The following is a 20,263-nucleotide window of genomic DNA, read 5'->3' as shown; positions in this document are numbered from 1 at the left end:
TTGACTTAGTCAAAATGGTAAAAAAAAAACTGCTAAATTATTTACAACTCTTTTCGATATTTGTATTTCTGGAAACATTCCTTGTAAATTTAATGTTCCTTATGAATTTCTACACTATTATATATATTTTTGTAGCAATTTCTCGTTTTTTTTCTTTTTTCCAGTTATACTCATTATACTTGATGGCGTTGATGTTTACTTTAGCATGGATTGATCCATGAAAATAATGTTCTCGATACCAACCCTAGTAGCTCATAGGTCTGAGAGATGAGGAGGGAATATCAGACAATTTTATCTGATAAGGGAACCGCACAAGATGAGTTTATTCTTAGACAAAACTTTCCTAGGGGAAAATGCCCCCAGCTGTGAGCAAGTAGTGTGACCCGAGAAACTGAAAACGTTTCCAAAACGTAACTTTCAAGGGTAGTTTTACAGAAATTGGCAGGTAGCAAGCATCACAATTCTTCAGAAAATTACAACGAAAAACAAAACTAAACTAAAATATTTATTATAGTCCGCTTTTCTGAACGAAAAATTATTGGTCTATTGTCTAATCCTTCCAGAAGAAAAAATGTACCAAGTTAGATATGCGAAACAACCATATTTTTATTCTTTTTATCAATTGGTAACACTTCTCGCACATAGTTTCGCTTAGTCTTTAATACAGCTGTCAAAAGAAAATAAATCAAAATCGATTTTTTTTTTTATTTTGGAGTTATTTTTGCAATTAGAATCAGAAAAAAAACAATACTGAACAAAATAGGAAAATGTCCTAATTTTCTTGATGGATTTCATATTCGACCGAATTATTTACCATTAAAAAATAAGAGAAAAGATATTTGAAAAAGAAAGGCTTGCCTCAGATGCGGATTATTCTTGCCCCAGATGCAATTTAGGAGCTGAGGATGTGGCACACATTCTAGCAGGTTGCTAGCAGCTTCCTCGGTTAAGATTTTTTTTTTTTTTTAGGGTGATGCCCTGGAGTTCCCGCGCATCCCGCAGACGACTTAAAGTAGAAAATGCTTGAAGTTTTTGAATATGTTAATGAAGTAGTTAAGAAAGGGCAGTAATTTAAGTTCGTGTTTTATTGCAATTTTTATGTTAGCTATTTTGGGAGGATGGGGAAGGGGGAGAGATGATTAAAATTTATGTCATGATATTGTGATGTGTATTATACAATGATGTGTTATATGGCCTTATTCGACTTGTAATAAAATTTGTTTACTTAAGTCCACTAGGAAACACAAAAATTATTTGTTTTAAACCTTTTTTTCGAAGACTGGTCATTACCATCAACCTTTTTGCCTCATTTTTTTTTACCAGTGATGGAGCTGTATTCAGACAAGTTTTTTTTTTTGCAAAAGCCTGAGCTTTTCGTAACATAGCTTGAAAGGAACTTAACCGCCCGTAATTACCCACCCCCCCCCCCATAGTCCTTCCTCCGCTCACCAACAAAACCCTAGTACGCCGTTTGATAGCCAATGCGCTTCTCCCTTTTTAAAGATGTGACATGGAATCTTTTATAAAGCTGCCAAATATTAAAACTAGACAATTAATTTCAAGGTTGTTTTTACTTAATTAACTTTAATGGAGGTTTTGCTGCTCAATAACCCTATGAATGAAAATACTTCCCTAGACAACCTTTATCATGGCGTTATAGCACGAAAATTTAAAGGGGAATGGAAAATTTTATTTTTCAAAACCTGGGGACGGGGGGAAATTTGTCGTTTTTTCAGTTTTCCAAAAAAAACTGAAAAAAGGTATTTTTCAATACCTTCCCCCCCCCCCAACTAACGCCATTTATATTCAAGCATCTGTATCTCCAATTCGCTGATTAATCATCCTTAAGATAAGATGAACAAGTATATTGCCCAAAATCAAAAGAAATTTTGATTAGCTAATGATCTTTCTTTTTCACTATATGAAATGCACCCCCCCCCCCCATATGTATGTGATTTTGCATGCTGAAAGCGATCATTGCGTAGCCGGTTGATTGTTTATCACTAACCAGTGTCATGTCACACGAGACAAAAGTGTGATGTTAGAACTTCAGACACACAGACTGCTGAAAATACGTGAGGGTTTGTTGCCCCAAATTTTTAAACCCCAAAAATTTTGTCTGATACAACCTCTCCTCAAAAAAAAAAAAAAAAAAAAAAAAAAAAAAAAAAAAAGAGCCATCGCCTCTTTGGCCCAATAATGTAGCTTAGATGAACGATAATTGAGATGTTACTGAATCAAAGCACAGGGTGTCGTTATACTCTTCATACAATAAAGAAAACGATTTTTCACTCTGAAAGGCAATGACAAAATTGATGGGGGAAGGTACCGAACACTTTGAGAACGATGGGTATGCATAGAATATGGTTAGTTTTAACCCTGCTTCACCATTCACACTTTACAAAACCACGCATTATTTATCGAATATACTTTCCTTTATCTGAAAGCCAGATATAATTTTCTAGTTCAGTATTTCCTGAATACAGGGTCATGGCCATCTGGGGTCACAAGATTGTCTACGGGGCAACAAAATTCTCCAATATATTTTATTTTCGTTACATTTAGGTAATTTTCGTTACATTTAGGGGCCGAGATTGCGATACTAATTACTGTTATTAATTTTGCTTAAACAAAAACAACAAATGGGCTAAAACTGAAACCGCCTGGTTTGCAAGTTTTTAAGGGTGCATTAAAAACTAAATTAATTCAAAAAAATATATACCAATATTAATTTCGATCAAACAATTAATTCAATAATGTACCGATGTTAATTTTAATTAAAAAAAATGGAATACATAAATGTCAACACAGCAAAGGAATTCAATAATTAAGGATTTCAGTTATTATGACTTACTCCTATCTAAAAAATCCAATTTTGAAAGCTTTCGGCACCAAAAAGCTTACAAAGCACAGATTTTACATCTTTACTAAACTGGTTACATTTAAACTTTCAAACAATTAAATATGGTATCTAATAAAATTAATAGTCTATGGAACTTGTTGGCTGGGGAATTCCATATTTGCCACCAAATTTGGTTTATCTGCTGCCACGGCATTAGCTCGCATTTCAGTTGGACTGGCCCTACAAACGAAAAAAAGAGAAATTTAAAAGCCATGCATGGAAAATGAAAGGGCAAGGAAGAAAATAAAGGGCAAGGCTGAAAGAGTAAGGCCAAAGATAAAACTGAAGGATAAAGTTGCTACATAATAAAAAAAAAAAAAAATACTTAATGGCGCATCCGACAGAACGATTTAGCTCTTTTTTTTCTGTGACGTGTAATTAGTGTTAACATCTCAGTGTTGTACATTGATTTCTTCATCAATGAGAATTCACTAATTTCAACATCAAAGAGAAGCAAAAAATGGAACTGAAGAACAAAGTTGCTACACAATATAACGTCAAAAAATAAATCAATAGTTGCATCTAACGGAGGTTATTAAAGCACGAATTTAGCTTTTTATTTATTTTCCGTTTATTTTTTTGTCTGTGGTAGTGTTTTATTGTTAACATCACACTTTGGTATGTTAATTTCTTTTACTATATACTTGTTTTCTTCCTTTATCGTAGTCCACTGTTTTGTTTATATTTTATTTTCAGTGAGTAATAAATGATTATAAACTTACTTTCCGGGTTGCAGCGGTAGCTAGCAATCTAGATAGAGTATAACTAAGAACATTCTACTTTAGCACACCTATACTCAATAATTACCAAAGTCCCCTTATCCTTATCACCACTATTTACATATGGCACTGTCACTTATTTTTACTGTTACTTGTAAAACCTCTGAATTAAATCACAATTCAATTTTCATTCAAATTTTTATTCTGTAACCTTATTATTGACAAGTTATTTATTCATAATATGGAAAACAAAACTGTTTCTGCTACCTGCATAACATTTATCTTGTTCTCCAGTAAGATTTGAATAATAATGATAATTTAAATAAGGACTAAATAATTTTTAATTTAAATATTAATTCAATTTTAATTTAAAATAGCTTTAATATAACTTAAACAACATTTAAAGAAGTAGTCTGGACACCTTTGTGCAAAACGGTACGGATCAGTAACACTTACAGATTTCCAACAGAGCAAAGCTATACTACTTAAAGCAGAAGAGGAAAAAGTAGCCATCACAAAATGCAAAATACGCGTATAGAATCTGTTGTCCCTGTCTGATACATCCATTAGTATTATTATCAAAGAGGGCCAGAGAGGTCAATCGCATAAAATCTTGTGACTCGAACACTTTTCGACCCTTTGATTGGTGCAAAATTTCATACAAATAATCAAATCAGATTTAGAAGGTCGGGATGTCCGAATTTTAAAACGTGTAGATTAGACTGGTTCACAAACAAAATGATTGACAACAGCTATGAGTCACAAAAGCAGAGCCAAAGACATTAAGGCGCATTTTAAATTAATGTTTTATATTTATTGGAAACTGATCTCTTTAGTCCTCTGTGCTAAAATAGTAAAAATAATAGGCAGTATCAAACTGTGCAAGCAAGTTTGCCTTAACGACAAAAGCCTAATACATCATTCTGTCTGATAGTTGTATTGTCTTTCAATGCAAAAAGCACACGTAACGGCAATAATAACGAAAACAAATTTGATAGCATATTATGAAGCTCCAGATTATACTTAACTTTTAAGTAAATATCTAGAATTAGCAGCTGTCCTGTCCCATGGTGAACCTCAACTGAACCATAGATAATTCTAAGTTATCAAGACTGCAGTCTGACTCTATTCCATTAAAGGAACATTCACACCCAGATTTTACTTTTACAGGAATTTAGCAAGCGCTAATTTGAGCAAATCAGATGTTTCATAGAGTTTTCATATTGGCTGAAAAATTAAATGAAAAATTCTGATTGGCTGAGATTAGCACTAGCTTAACCTCGAAATTAGTAAAATCTCATTGTGAAAGTCCTAGACATTTCCAAAAAAAGAAATACGACGTTTTGATCCTAAGCAGCGTTGTCTGTTTAGAAGTATGTATATTTTGACGATCAGTCTAATCGGTTCAGTGATTCTCAGCGTTTTTAGGCTTCGGAGGTCTTAGACTAAATGAGATAAATCACAAATTATAAGTACGGCAATGGACATTTAAAAATCTTTTTTTGAATTTTTTTCATTCCACTGCACACAAATTGAAATTTCATATTTTTCTTTTGTTTTAGGTTAATTTTGTTGCATCAAAACAATTTGCAATTTAGTTTATTGCATGTCACTTTAAGGTTGATGCTCCCTGTGATTCATGTGGTTCATGGATCACAGCTATAAATTGCACAATCTATTGATTCTCAAACCCACAATTATGGAATTAGAGAATGATGTAAACTTGCGTAATAGTTTTTTTTGCATATCTCTGAAATCTTTTCAATGTATTTTTTAATCTGAAAAACAAAGCAAAGCAAGTTCCAACAAAATAATTTAGTACGTCGGTAAATCTGTATCTCATCTGTCGAAATACTGCAAAAATGCCGTCTTACATTAAACAATTATAACGGTAGGAATCTAAAAAAAATCACCCAAAAAACTTGCACATAAAATGTAAACCTTGCCAATGAACAGTTGTCGCCTGATTAAAGCATTTTTATGCCTTTAATTATGCATTGTTAAATGCCTGATTTTATTAAAAATTTTGTTAAATGCCTGATGTTAAATTATGATTTTTACTGTTAAATAAAGAACTCAGAACTCAGATTACGTATCGCTTCAGCGATTTTACCCTACGTTAAATTAAAAGGTCCGCATATATAAAAGAACGCTAGACGTCTGAAATTTTCCCCACATCTAAGTCTACTGGAGTCAGCAATCATTTTAGTTTTAACGATATATGCCACAAACAGGATGTACCCAGGCGGGGACGTTCAGGGCCCACCCCTTCCCCCCTGAAAAACCGTATTTCCTTGAATTTTTGGCCACTTCTTATTCAAAATATCAAGTTGCCCTCCCCCTCCAGAATATTTTTTATTGCCCCCCCCTCCCCCCGCTTCGAAAAAAAAAATCCAACGGACATGCTTGGCCATTAAATCATTGTTAACTGTCGTAAGCTTTGAGGCCTGTGTAGAATGATTTTAAGGGCTGATCCAGCTCATGCACTGGGCTTTGCTATCTTTATTCTCTTTGGAAAATCTTTGCTTAAATCATTATAGCCATGTAAAGTAAAGATTAAAAATTGAAATATTTTTTTTTTGAACAGCAATTAATTAACCTTTTTATCCATTATTAAACTGTAAATGCATCTTTCCACTAAAAATAAACAAGGAATCTTGAGAGCTGCATTCAGTTACACATTTATTGTAGAAATACATAGACCCCCCCCCTTAAATTTATTTATGTGATGTTGCATACTGGAATACCAGTATTCATGTTTTTAATCTACAAATCCTGGATCTTGCACTTATAAATTATTCGCTATCCTTGCTCACTCTTTTCTTCCCTAATTCTTTTATCGCTTAGCCAAAAATTATCTCCTATGCAATAATTATTTCCATTTTCTTCTTTAAAAATAAGAAAAGAATTAGAATGGAAAAAGAAAACAATAATATATCTCTGAATAATTGCGAAGTTAGGATATTGACAATAAAGAAAACACCTTACTACACAACAGCACAGAACTAGAGAGCTCAATTCAGCATGTGTTATTAAAATGAATAAATAAAGAAGGAAAAAAGAGGAAAAGTCTGAAAGAGAAAAATGTCAAGTTATTGACAATAAAGAGAAAACCTACAACACAACACCACAGAACTAGAGAGAGAGACTTCAATTCAGTATGTAGAAGTTATTAAGATGAGAAGAATATAGAATGAAGAAAAGGAAAAAAGAATTAAAAAAAGACATATCAAAATCAGTTCTCATTCTAAAAGCGTTTATAACTGTAAAGCGTTTGCCAATATAGTGCTTGCTGAATTAAAAATTATTAAAACATTTGTGTTATTCTTTCTACGAAAATAAAGCAATGGCATAATCGATTTATTTTCAATGGGTCACATTTACACAGGTGCACCATACTACCAAACTTACAAACAGCACATGAACATACAATCACACAACACCAAAATTTACAACACATTTAGTTCAATACTGCTCCATATTTACTGCTGAATCAAAATAACGTTGTGCTACAAATCTATAAACCGATTTCCCCACTTAAAAATCGCGCGCACCAAGTGGTATGTGTCACATAAGGTAGGAGTGTGCCGTGCATGATACGAGAAGATGTGGAATGGCAGAAGCATGCCATGCGCAGTACTTGCCAGTCAATGTCATCAGCTGAGTCTATCCACTGATGACGATCACTGTGTATGTGACTGAAATACCCAGAGATTTTATAACTGTTTTCACTGTCTAATAAAAGGGTTTATCCCTATTGAACTTTTATTTATCCAAAGTGTACCGCGAATCACGCAACAAGCCATAATGAAGACCAGGTGGCAAAAAGTAGATAGCACATCGGATTTGTTTGACAGGTCAAATTACCACCGCTTATACAATTTAGGACTGATATCATTATTACTAAATATTTCTCATGAGCACACATGAGAAATTTGTTTTTATATTTACTGTTTCTTTGAAAAGCAAAAATCATTGCATTCTAAATATGTTGACAATTTTTCAGACTGCCTGCAAATCTAAAAAGAGGAAAAACAAAGCACAACGTAAATTTAAAGCCCAGTTCACACTGTTCAATTTTCATTCATGTGTCAAGAAGATATTTCAGAATCTGTTCACTGTACATCCTTCATTTTTTTCTTTTATTTAGTTAACAAATTAACAAAAATTTACAAAAAAAAATCCTAAGGATATTTCACCCATCAGATAAATCGGAAAATGAAGGCCAATAGATACAATTTTTGTTATCTCCTCGCCCCCCCCTTAAAAATTTGTCTTTGTGCATCTGTAAGCACTGCCTTATTAAACAAAAAAGATGAATATTTTTTGGGGGAAATTTGCATTTCAATGAAGCCATCTATCGTACCTAATCAAGATGAGTTTTGCTTAAAATTGTGTCAAAGTAAAATAAAGTTTTTCTAGTAGAGGATTCCCAGACTAAATCACTCCTTCTAAGCACAAAAAGTATATTTCAATAAACCATGACCTGTAGTAATGATGATTTCAACGAAACCATCCATGACAACTATTTTAGAAGTTGTGAAATATGTCAATAATTCGCTATAAATCTAAGAAAGGAAGAGATGCCACCCAGTTAAGGTATTATGAAAGCCTAATATCAACTTGTGGAATAGTGTCAGCGAAATCTACCAAAAATGGACTAAATGGTAAAATCGGGTTGAGGATATTCCTTGGGGGGGGGGGGTGTCCTTCTTGGAAAAGCCCTTGAAAGTCCACACGGAGAACATACTAAAATGTCTTTTTGAAGGAAGTGTATCCTTTCCCCAGTATAAAAGACTCTAACTTGATCTGTGTAATGCATTCTAAGTCCCATAAGTTAACCCACGAGCTAGTCCGTGGCAAAATGATGTCAAGTAAAGAAATTCGAGATGTGACACCAAAAGCATCTAATAAATCGTGACAAAGATTCCGGAGTAATGTATGAGAGTTTCGGCTTATCTATTATAAATTAAGCCTAATTTTTTAATAGCGAGAGCAGGAATTCATAAATTACACTAGTAGAAATTATTTCATGCATTTCCCCAAATTACATGAATTATGCAAGTGCTATCTCTTTCTATATAGATAGGTGGCTCTGAGATTCTCCTGTCTAATTTAGATAGAAAATACCTAATTTTAAGAGAAACTCATGTTCGGCCCATTAGTTTCATAACGTATTCACTGCAAAACAGTAGTTCCGAGACAAAATACTTTCCAAAGTTTTGTTTGTACCTTTTCAGCTATGACATTTTATAGTAACCGTTTCCATTGTGTCCAAATTTTTTGGAGTTGTCCCGAATTCCGAGAATGAAAATTGGTTTCTCCGAAATCTCTCTGATAATTAACATTCATAAATAAAAGAAAGGGGGGCTGTCAGATGAGAACTGAACTCTAAACAAAATAACAAACAACAATATCTAAATATTTCAAAAAATCAATTTGTGCTCCAAGCATCATTTCCTTCAACTAACAGTGCAGTTTGATTGCTTTCAGGATTCAAATTTTGCGCGTTTCCTCTCATTTCCTCCCTGTCCGCTCTGCAGCACAAACAAAAAAAAACATGCAGTTAATTACAAGAAAATAAAAGGGAAATACTCTTATTCTAATTCATAAATCTGGGGCCAAATGAAAAGCATGTCGTCCCTAAATGAGGGGGGAAGAGGTTGTAAGGAAAAGTTTAAAGGAAATCATGGGAGGAGTAAAAAGTGTAAATATATTGGGGAGGAGACAGAGCGTGTGCACAGGCGTTGGCCTCAGGGGATTTAGTGCTGCAGTAAGATGTTAGTAATAGTAGAAGTAATTCAGCCATATTCAAAATGTTTATCTCGCACTTCCTACTCGTCAATGACAGAAGGTCCTTTGGCAACTCCTGAGAGCCAAGTGCGGCAGAAGAGTCTGTACCTCCCTCTCAATTACAAGTTCAAGCTTTGCAGCATTAAGCACATCACATAACAAGGACTTGCAACTTATGTTTAATAGAAGTTTAGTAAACAAGATAATTTAATTATGGACAACCGAATTCAGAAAGTAGGATAGACTGGGTGCAGCCTACAGAAGACATGAGTAAGGCTATTTTAGCTCAAAATTTTCCTCCACTCCCTTCTAGCCCCTCAGCTGTGTCCACTGTCAAAAGCCAGTATTTACCCAAAAATTCGACTTTGAGATAAGGATGGACCTCTCCTAATCTTGACACGGCAAATCCAATGGTTGAGTCAGTTCTTTCTAACAGCTATACTTTCTCAGATACGACCTATCGTGTCGACAGGGATAAGAACAGATTTCACGGGTTTTCTACAGTCAAAACCTATCACGGACAAAAGCTACGATTAACAAGACCTACCTCTACATTGTACAGGAAACGGATTGGCAAAAGGCGGGAAAAAACGTACTTCCTTATGCCTAATGACAAAATACTTTATCGTTATGCATTTCTCCCAATCCCATCCCAAAAATGAAAAAAAAAACTATTTCGCAATTTTCTCAAAAACTTGACAAATACTAGATACTAGTTTTTGACAAAACACATGTGTCCTTGCGTCCAGTACCAAAATCTACTACTACTACTACTAAAAACTCACCGCAGCATCAAGCCGCCTGAGGCCAGCACAGCTACACACGCTCCTCCTCCATCACAATCAATTCAACGCCTCCCCCTTTACACCCTTCCAGGATGTTCCCATTTATTTAAACCTTTCTTTATTGCATCCTCCCACCCCAGACGAGGACGACCTGCTTTCCGTTTAGCCCTAGACAGTTGGCCGAAAAGGACAATCTTCGGAAATCTGTCATCCTTCATCCGCAGAACGTGCCCTGTCCATCTCAACCTTTCTTTTATTATAACCCTAGAAAACGGGATTGAGCCAGATCAGCCGGGTACTCAGAACTGGATAACATCTAGCAAATATTCATCCGGTTTTTGGCGAGTCCATGCTTCAGAGCCATATTTGACCACTGTCATCAGTGTAGCTTCCAATATTCTAATCCTGGTTTGCAGGTTCTTTAACTGTGAAAAAAATAGATACCCTAATCGAAAAATAAATACCCCAGATACCCTAATCGCGAAAAATAATGAGTTGTAGCTGTCCCAAGTGAAAGAGGTAGGAAAATACCCCTTGCATAAATTTTTGAATAAATAATTTGGTTGTTTAAATGTGTTGTTTCGTTTCTTCTTTTTGTTTTCTGCATAGCGTTTGTTGTTGTTTTTTATACTTTTTTGGGTTTTTTTCGTTAGTAAATGCTTCTGGATGTGAAGCCCAAATATTCAGACTTTAATTATTATTTTTGTATTTAAAAGTTTTTATTTTTCAATGTCTCATTAAAAAATTCTACCCATTATTAATAGTTTTAATTCAATTGTAACTTCTTGCACACTACCCAGTCCAAAGATAGATCTTTTCTTCTTTTCTTCCTTTCTTTCCTAGCAATTTTCTTCTTAAGGTAATCTTATTCTCGTTAAGCTTCATAAGCAATTAAAAGATTATTAAATGAAAGTCATAACGATAAATAAAATGTAGAGCGCTAATGAATCACTAGAATACAAAATTTCATTCAACAAAAGCATTGGGTCTTAGAGGGCCATTATCCCTTGGTTTATTAAATATAAGATTAGATATTTTGCTGCTTTTACAACTATTAATAACTCACTACAGCAACAATACCATTCGAGGCCAACATAGCGGAGCACGCTACTCCTACACTATGATCTAGCCAAGGCTTTGCTCTTTACCCCTCCCGTACGATTTCATTTAAATCTTTACTTGGGGCCTCTCCCCCCCCCCCCCCAGGAATGACCTACTTTTCGTTTGGCCCTAGATAGATGGTCAAACAGTAAAATCTTTGGCAACCTATAATCCTTCATCCGTAAGAAGTGGCCTAGCTATCTTAATATTTCTAACATTATAGTCTCAGAAAGCGGGAGCACATTTATACAGCTTAATGTTTGATATACGGACAGTCGAACGATTACAAAGCATTGAGGCGTAGTTACAGTAGTTAGTAATGTAAAAAAAATAGTTAGTTAGTAAAAAATATACGACTGGATAGCTTTAAAAATTCTCAACTAACGTCAGGTTTTTTAACCAAAAAATAAGCCATTTGGTACCATAAAGGTACTATTTAGTACTATACAAGTACTTTATAGTACTATAATGGTAATTACGTTGCCTACTAAGAAAAACTGATTTGTTTCTGTTGATGCTTGAATTATGCAGGTTTATCTTAGTTTTGACAAGATTTTGGAAGAAACTAAATTTCAGCTGGGGAGCAAACTGGGGTGTGGAGGCGAACCGAGGTCTGGGAGGGTCAGCTGCCCCCCCCCATGCCCCATATCAAATTACGCCCCTGTTTAGTTTGTTAATAAACAAGGGATACTTTTCCAAAACCTTCACCCAAAGAATTGCGCGATTAGAATTGAATATATCTCGCTGCTAAGTCTGTAATTCTTTAGGAAAAGTCATCTATTGACGGTTGAGTGTGTATTTGTGTTATCAAGATTAATAACCCTGTACTTGGAATTATAATTTTCATATTAAATAGATAGGCAAAAACAGAAATTTAAGCCAATAGCTCTTTATCTGATTTTACAACAAAAGATTAGTTAAGATATTTCTGGGTAACAGCACCAAGACGGATCTTGATTCCTTATCTTCAGTAAATTATAAGCATTTTTGCTGCATCTCGAAGTAGGCTATTCGCCCTTTTTTAGTAGAAAATATAGAAGAACAAGAATACGGGTCTAAAACCACTGCAGACGAGTCATTTGAAGAAAAAGAAATTTTCAACAAATTTGTAACAAAATAAGAAAACCCATGCCCTCCAAGAAAATTCATTGTCTCTATAAAAAAAAACATATTCAAAGGCGAGTGTAAAGCTAAGTTCTGACAGAATTAGGTTAATTTGCTGCTAAGACACGCTTATTTACTTAAAAATTTATGTCCGACTATTTTCATAAATTTCTAATAAACTGAAAAAAGTGCAAATAAACCTTCAAAACCGAGAGTGAAAAATAAATTTAGACAGAATACGAGAAGCTTGTTATAGGTCGCTGTCTTCTTTATCTGATAATTTAAACTGTCAGTAATTTAAAATTAAAAAAAAATATTTAAAAAAATAAACAAGTTGAATTTACTTATTTTATTTTTTTTAGCTTTTATCAGCTCAGCTCAAATTAAAATATATTTTTATTCAAATCTCTGAAAATCACCACTGGTCTGATTGCCTTCGGGAATAAAAAAAAAATTAAAGAAAAACCTCCAGTAGCCAAAAATCCATTCTTTCATATAACCACTCCAGCGATTTTGTTATTAAGTCACCTGTAAGACCCAGCCTTCTACAAAAAATCTCTTCCTGGATAGTTTATAAAAAATGATATTAGCTGAAAGGATTAAATTTACTATTTTGCCAACTAGATATAAAACCAACTAGATTTTAGATAATTAAATTCAATTAAAATTCAAGCAATAAGCTTTTTTGAATTTAAATTGATCTTGGCGTTTTTACGATCCCAGTATATATGTCAAAATAAACCTCGAGATAGACTCGGATCCCATTCACAAAAATATAGAAATCATCAACCTCTCTCTGAAAGATGAATATATACAAAAACGCACAATGTTTTAACATTAATGCGTGCACGACGTAGCCTACATATAAATATATGCAAAATGTGCAAATAAATATATGCAAAAAATGCACAACGTTATATATATATATATATATATATATATATATATATATATATATATATATATATATATATATATATATATATATATATATATATATATATGTATATATATATATATATATATATATATATATATATATATATATATATATATATATATATATATATATATATATATATATATATATATATATATATATATATATATATATATATATATACGGCATTGCACTTTACGGTCCCTACCGGCGGTGCTGATCTCCTTTTCGGAAGTGCAATGGGGGGTTTGGGGCCAACCATCCTGTGCTTTGGCAAACCCTTCCTGTTTACCTTCCCTAATTTCTCGAGGTATCCATTTAGAGCTGGGTCGACTCTGGCTGAGCTTACAGAGTCACGCCACTGGCCCTCGTCCCAAACCAAATACCCCCTCGAGAAAAATCATGGATAGACCCTTGCCCTGTATAGTTAATAGCGACTTACTTTTTTCCTAAAGAGAGCATAGCATACACAGCTCCAGCTGCAACCATTGCAACACTGCCAAGGAATGTTGAAACACTCGGGCACATAGATATGCCAGGAAGTGCAAGTCTAAAAGGCAAATAAAATTTAACATGTTTAACGTACTTATCATTAACGTGTAACGTGTTTAAAGTTTAACGTGTAACATGGGATGTGAAAACATAATTAAACATAACAGTCAGCGAATCCTTGCTGAACTAGCGAATCAAAATAAATCTGTGAAATTAAAAAAGAATTTAGCCCAAATATTAAAATTAACAATAACTAAATATAATTATAAAACAAATCATAGCATACTAATTCTCGACCGTAGTTAGTACAGAGACAATCAAATTTTCGGAACTGCCTAAGTTTGAAATAGATAACACATAAAATAAAATCAGAAAACAAAGATATTTAATCATACGTATTTAAGGCAAATCAAATAATAACGATGAATTATTGATTTATTATTGGAGCAGGAATCCCAAAAGATCTTAGATTTTATTTCAAACAAATAAAAAAAAATCATGATTTCCCACGGTTACAATAAGTTTATTATTATTATTATGGATGCAGTCACCAAATTGAGCCAAAACTCCGGCCATAAGAACCCATTGCTTCAAGGCCCTTCCTCCCCCTAGAAAAACCTGTTTGGGAACTAGGGCAGATTTTACAATCTTCATCAAATATCTTGCCAGCTATCAAAACATGGCCCCCACAACAATATTTTCCCACATAACATCCAAATTATGGGATGTTCCCTGCCGGTACCTAATCCTGGCTGGACATTAACCTATTAGATGCCCTCTTGTTTCTATGGCTATCAGGCTCCCCAATTTGGAAAATCGAGGAGCCAGCTCTTCCAATTCGAATGCGATGACTCCGAAAATTCCCAGTTTTTGTAATACCTTTAATGACCATTCGGGGTTCAGACCCTTAAGTAAAAAAGATAATAAACTTTGTTTAACATTTTTTACTTAAGGGTTAAAGGGTAAAAGGTAAAAAGGGTAAGGGTAGTAAAGGGTTAAACTTTGGAATCATTTCCTTTGTTTCTTTACATCTCGCCTTTCTCTGCCAATCCCCCCCCCCCCTGAGAGATCCAACTCCTTAAAGCTGCTTTTCAACAACTCTTAAAGAGAGAAAAGAAAGGTTCCAGTCCATAACAAGTCGTTGATGCCCCAGTCTTAGTTGTTTTATCCGCCAATTCGTTACCTGTGATTCCAAAATTTTCTAGTCTGATGGTTGCACTAGGTTACTTACTTTAGGGGGGGGGGGGGACAAGGTCTGTTGCTGAACAAGGTCGTACATACTCTCTGAGACGACACTGCCTTTTTCATTTATAAATAATGTTTCCAGTCTGCCTCCCCCCCCTCCCAGCGATGTGTTTTCTCGTAATAACAATGCTTATCGGTTTTTCGGAAAACATATCCAGTAACAAAAACAATTTAAAAGAGCTAAAAAAAATTGGACAACCAACGGATATTGGATAAAAGAGAAACAGAAAATTTCATATTTCTAGTATTTGCAGTTTAATTGCTTATTCGGGTGATATCCACTGAGAGAAACAATGGAACGGAATATATAGTCAAACTACTAAAGCTAGAAACGCGAGTTATTTGCAAACCTATTTTGGAACGATAGATATTATTTTAGGCTTTAAGTATCTGGGGAATCGCTACTGAAGAAGATAAATTTCAGTAAACAACTTCACACAAGGTCAAGTGAGGAGTCAGCTCCCTGGTCATTCTGATAAAAATAGAACATACCCAACCCATTTGTTTCTCATACCATTGAACTAAGACTAACCCCCGAGTAATCGATATGATGTTACATAATCTCACTTCGCAAATTGAAGGCATTGTCCTCCTTTTTTGGAACAAATTTGAAAAAAAAACATGATTAAGCATTTTTTAATGATCCTTTTCAAACACTCCATAGTCCACAAAAAATTGCAAAAAGCTTAAAGCTTAATTCTTTCTTAGGCCGTCAACAACAGTGAAAACAAAAAAGTGGAATAGTATAACTAAACGAAAAGTGCTGACGTTTTAATTAGGGCACAATATAATTTCTATGGCTAGGCAGCAGTAAATAATTTCTTAGACCAAATTGCTTTCCCTTTTTACAGAATTTAAGAGAGAAAAACGTGTATAATTTAAATAAAACAGCAGAACAAAAAAACAATCCGAATATTTTGACTCCATTTCCGGGGGTCTTTATCAACGTGAAAAACATTAAATTTAAATTAAAAGCAACAAATAAAGAAAAAGACAAACAAACAAAAATTAAACTCACATGTTAATAAGGTCTAAAATACTGCAATCACTATAAAGCTTTAATAGAGCATAGAGAATGACAAAGGATTGTCTCCTTGTCATTTCTTTTGTCATAAAACCCTTTGTCATTCCCGTGTGCTTTATTTAAGCTTTTATAATCATTGCAGAACTTTGAATGTTATTAAGATGTGAATTTATTAACGTGGAAAATATAAAATTTAAATTAAAAGCAATAAATAAAGAAAAAGACGAACAAACAAAAATAAATAAATTAAACTCCAATCTTAATAAGGTCTAGAATACTGCAATCTTTATAAAAGCTTTAATAGAGCATACAGAAATGATAAAGGATTGTCTCCTTGTCATTTCTTTTGTCAAAATACCCTTTGTCATACCCGTGTGCTTTATTTAGGCTTTTATAGTCATTTCAGCACTTTGGAGGTTATTAAGATGTGAGTTTTATTTATTTGTGATGTGATGTGACTTTATTGATATTAAGATGTGACTTAATCAACGTGAAAAACATTAAATTTAAATTAAAAGGAATAAATAAAGAAAAAGACGAACAAACAAAAAATAAATAAATTAAACTCCCATCTTTATAAGGTCTAAAATACTGCAATCTTTATAAAAGCTTTAATAGAGCATACAGAAATGACAAAGGATTGTCTCCTTGTCATTTCTTTTGTCAAAAAACCCTTTGTCATTCCCGTGTGCTTTATTTAAGCTTTTATAGTCATTGCAGCACTTTGGAGGTTATTAAGATGTGAGTTTTATTTATTTGTGATGTAATGTGACTTTATTGGTATTAAGATGTGACTTTATTAACGTGAAAAATATATAATTTAAATTAAAAGCAATAAATAAAGAAAAAGACGAACAAACAAAAATAAATAAATTAAACTCCAATCTTAATAAGGTCTAGAATACTGCAATCTTTATAAAAGCTTTAATAGAGCATACAGAAATGATAAAGGATTGTCTCCTTGTCATTTCTTTTGTCAAAATACCCTTTGTCATACCCGTGTGCTTTATTTAGGCTTTTATAGTCATTTCAGCAATTTGGAGGTTATTAAGATGTGAGTTTTATTTATTTGTGATGTGATTTTATTGATATTAAGATTTGACTTTATCAACGTAAATTAAAAGCAATAAATAAAGAAAAAGACGAAAAAACAAAAGTAAATAAATTAAACTCCCATCTTAATAAGGTCTAAAATACTGTAATCGTTATAAAAGCTTTAATAGAGCATACAGAAATGACAAAGGATTGTCTCCTTGTCATTTCTTTTGTCAAAAAACCCTTTGTCATACCCGTGTGCTTTATTTAGGCTTTTATAGTCATTGCAGCACTTTGGAGGTTATTAAGATGTGAGTTTTATTTATTTGTGATGTGATGTGACTTTATTGATATTAAGATGTGACTTTATCAACGTGAAAAACATTAAATTTAAATTAAAAGCAATAAATAAAGAAAAAGACGAACAAACAAAAAATAAATAAAATAAACTCCCATCTTAACAAGGTCTAAAATACTGCAATCTTTATAAAAGCTTTAATAGAGCATACAGAAAGGACAAAGGATTGTCTCCTTGTCATTTCTTTTGTCAAAAAACCCTTTGTCATTCTCGTGTGCTTTATTTAAGCTTTTGTAGTCATTGCAACACTTTGGAAGTTATTAAGATGTGAGTTTTATTTATTTGTTATGTGATGTGACTTTATTGATATTAAGATGTGACTTTATTAACGTGAAAAATATAAAATTTACATTAAAAGCAATAAATAAAGAAAAAGACGAACAAATAAAAAATAAATAAATTAAACTCCCATCTTAATAAGGTCTAAAATACTGCAATCTTTATAAAAGCTTTAATAGAGCATACAGAAATAACAAAGGATTGTCTCCTTGTCATTTCTTTTGTCATAAAACCCTTTGTCATTTCCGTGAGCTTTATTTAAGGTTTTACAGTCATTGCAGCATTTTCGAGGCTATTAAGATGTGAGTTTTATTTATTTGTGATGTGATGTGACTTTATTGATATTAAGATGTGACTTTATCAACGTGAAAAACATTAAATTTAAATTAAAAGGAATAAATAAAGAAAAAGACGAACAAACAAAAAATAAATAAATTAAACTCCCATCTTTATAAGGTCTAAAATACTGCAATCTTTATAAAAGCTTTAATAGAGCATACAGAAATGACAAAGGATTGTCTCCTTGTCATTTCTTTTGTCAAAAAACCCTTTGTCATTCCCGTGTGCTTTATTTAAGCTTTTATAGTCATTGCAGCACTTTGGAGGTTATTAAGATGTGAGTTTTATTTATTTGTGATGTAATGTGACTTTATTGGTATTAAGATGTGAATTTATTAACGTGAAAAATATATAATTTTAATTAAAAGCAATAAATAAAGAAAAAGACGAACAAAGAAAAATAAATAAATTAAACTCCCATCTTAATAAGGTCTAAAATACTGCAATCTTTATAAAAGCTTTAATAAAGCATACAGAAATGATAAAGGATTGTCTCCTTGTCATTTCTTTTATCAAAATACCCTTTGTCATACCCGTGTGCTTTATTTAGGCTTTTATAGTCATTTCAGCAATTTGGAGGTTATTAAGATGTGAGTTTTATTTATTTGTGATGTGATGTGATTTTATTGATATTAAGATTTGACTTTATCAACGTAAATTAAAAGCAATAAATAAAGAAAAAGACGAAAAAACAAAAGTAAATAAATTAAACTCCCATCTTAATAAGGTCTAAAATATTGTAATCGCTATAAAAGCTTTAATAGAGCATACAGAAATGACAAAGGATTGTCTCCTTGTCATTTCTTTTGTCAAAAAACCCTTTGTCATACCCGTGTGCTTTATTTAGGCTTTTATAGTCATTGCAGCACTTTGGAGGTTATTAAGATGTGAGTTTTATTTATTTGTGATGTGATGTGACTTTATTGATATTAAGATGTGACTTTATCAACGTGAAAAACATTAAATTTAAATTAAAAGGAATAAATAAAGAAAAAGACAAACAAACAAAAAATAAATAAAATAAACTCCCAGCTTAACAAGGTCTAAAATACTGCAATCTTTATAAAAGCTTTAATAGAGCATACAGAAATGACAAAGGATTGTCTCCTTGTCATTTCTTTTGTCAAAAAACCCTTTGTCATTCTCGTGTGCTTTATTTAAGCTTTTGTAGTCATTGCAGCACTTTGGAGGTTATTAAGATGTGAGTTTTATTTATTTGTTATGTGATGTGACTTTATTGATATTAAGATGTGACTTTATTAACGTGAAAAATATAAAATTTAAATCAAAAGCAATAAATAAAGAAAAAGACGAACAAATAAAAAATAAATTAATTAAACTCCCATCTTAATAAGGTCTAAAATACTGCAATCTTTATAAAAGCTTTAATAGAGCATACAAAAATAACAAGGGATTGTCTCCTTGTCATTTCTTCTGTCATAAAACCCTTTGTCATTTCCGTGAGCTTTATTAAACCTTTTACAGTCATTGCAGCATTTTGGAGGTTATTAAGATGTGAGTTTTATTTATTTGTGATGTGATGTGACTTTATTGGTATTAAGATGTGACAATATCAACGTGAAAAATATTCAATTTAAATTAAAAGCTTCAAATAAAGAAAAAGTTTCAAATAACGCTTCAAATAAGCTTCAAATAACGAAAAAAAAAATACATTAAACTCCCATCTTAATAAGGTCTAAAATACTGCAATCTTTATAAAAGCTTTAATAGAGCATACAGAAATATCAAAGGATTGTCTCCTTGTCATTTCTTTTGTCATAAAACCCTTTGTCATTTCCGTGAGCTTTATTTAAGGTTTTACAGTCATTGCAGCATTTTGGAGGCTATTAAGATGAGAGTTTTATTTATTTGTGGTGTGATCTGACTTTATTGATTTAAGATATGACTTAATCAACGTGAAAAACATTAAATTTAAATTAAAAGCAATAAATAAAGAAAAAAACGAACAAACAAAAATAAATACATTAAACTCCCTTCTTAATAGGGTCTAAAATACTGCAATCTTTATATAGCTTTAATAGAGCATACAGAAATAACAAAGGATTGTTTTCTTTTGTCATAAAACACTTTGTCATTTCCGCGAGCTTTATTAAAGCTTTTACCGTCATTTCAGCATTTTGGAGGTT

General features: G+C 32.6%; 1 protein-coding gene across 2 annotated transcripts in view; it reads right to left on the bottom strand.

Moving 5' to 3' along the window:
• Positions 1–2,759: 2,759 nt before the first annotated feature.
• The window catches only part of fwe (calcium channel flower), a 39,414-nt gene continuing 21,910 nt past the window's right edge, over positions 2,760–20,263 (bottom strand). The window contains exons 4-5 of one of the 2 annotated variants that reach the window (XM_089102030.1): positions 13,787–13,894; positions 2,760–3,082 (exon numbers count right to left, since the gene is read on the bottom strand). In XM_089102030.1, coding sequence (XP_088958156.1) covers positions 2,989–3,082; positions 13,787–13,894 — 202 coding nt within the window. In that variant the 3' untranslated portion in view covers positions 2,760–2,988. Of the gene's footprint in view, positions 3,083–6,013; positions 9,159–13,786; positions 13,895–20,263 lie in introns of those variants that run through there. The other variant, XM_089102032.1, reaches the window with a different exon arrangement.

Source organism: Artemia sp. Qi Xiang Cuo, chromosome 16 (assembly GCF_049724085.1).
Source record: "Artemia sp. Qi Xiang Cuo chromosome 16, ASM4972408v1, whole genome shotgun sequence".
In the NCBI taxonomy this organism is placed as follows: Eukaryota; Metazoa; Arthropoda; class Branchiopoda; order Anostraca; family Artemiidae; genus Artemia; species Artemia sp. Qi Xiang Cuo.
The sequence above is the reverse complement of the archived record's forward strand: the minus strand, read 5'-3'. Positions and strand labels throughout refer to the sequence as shown.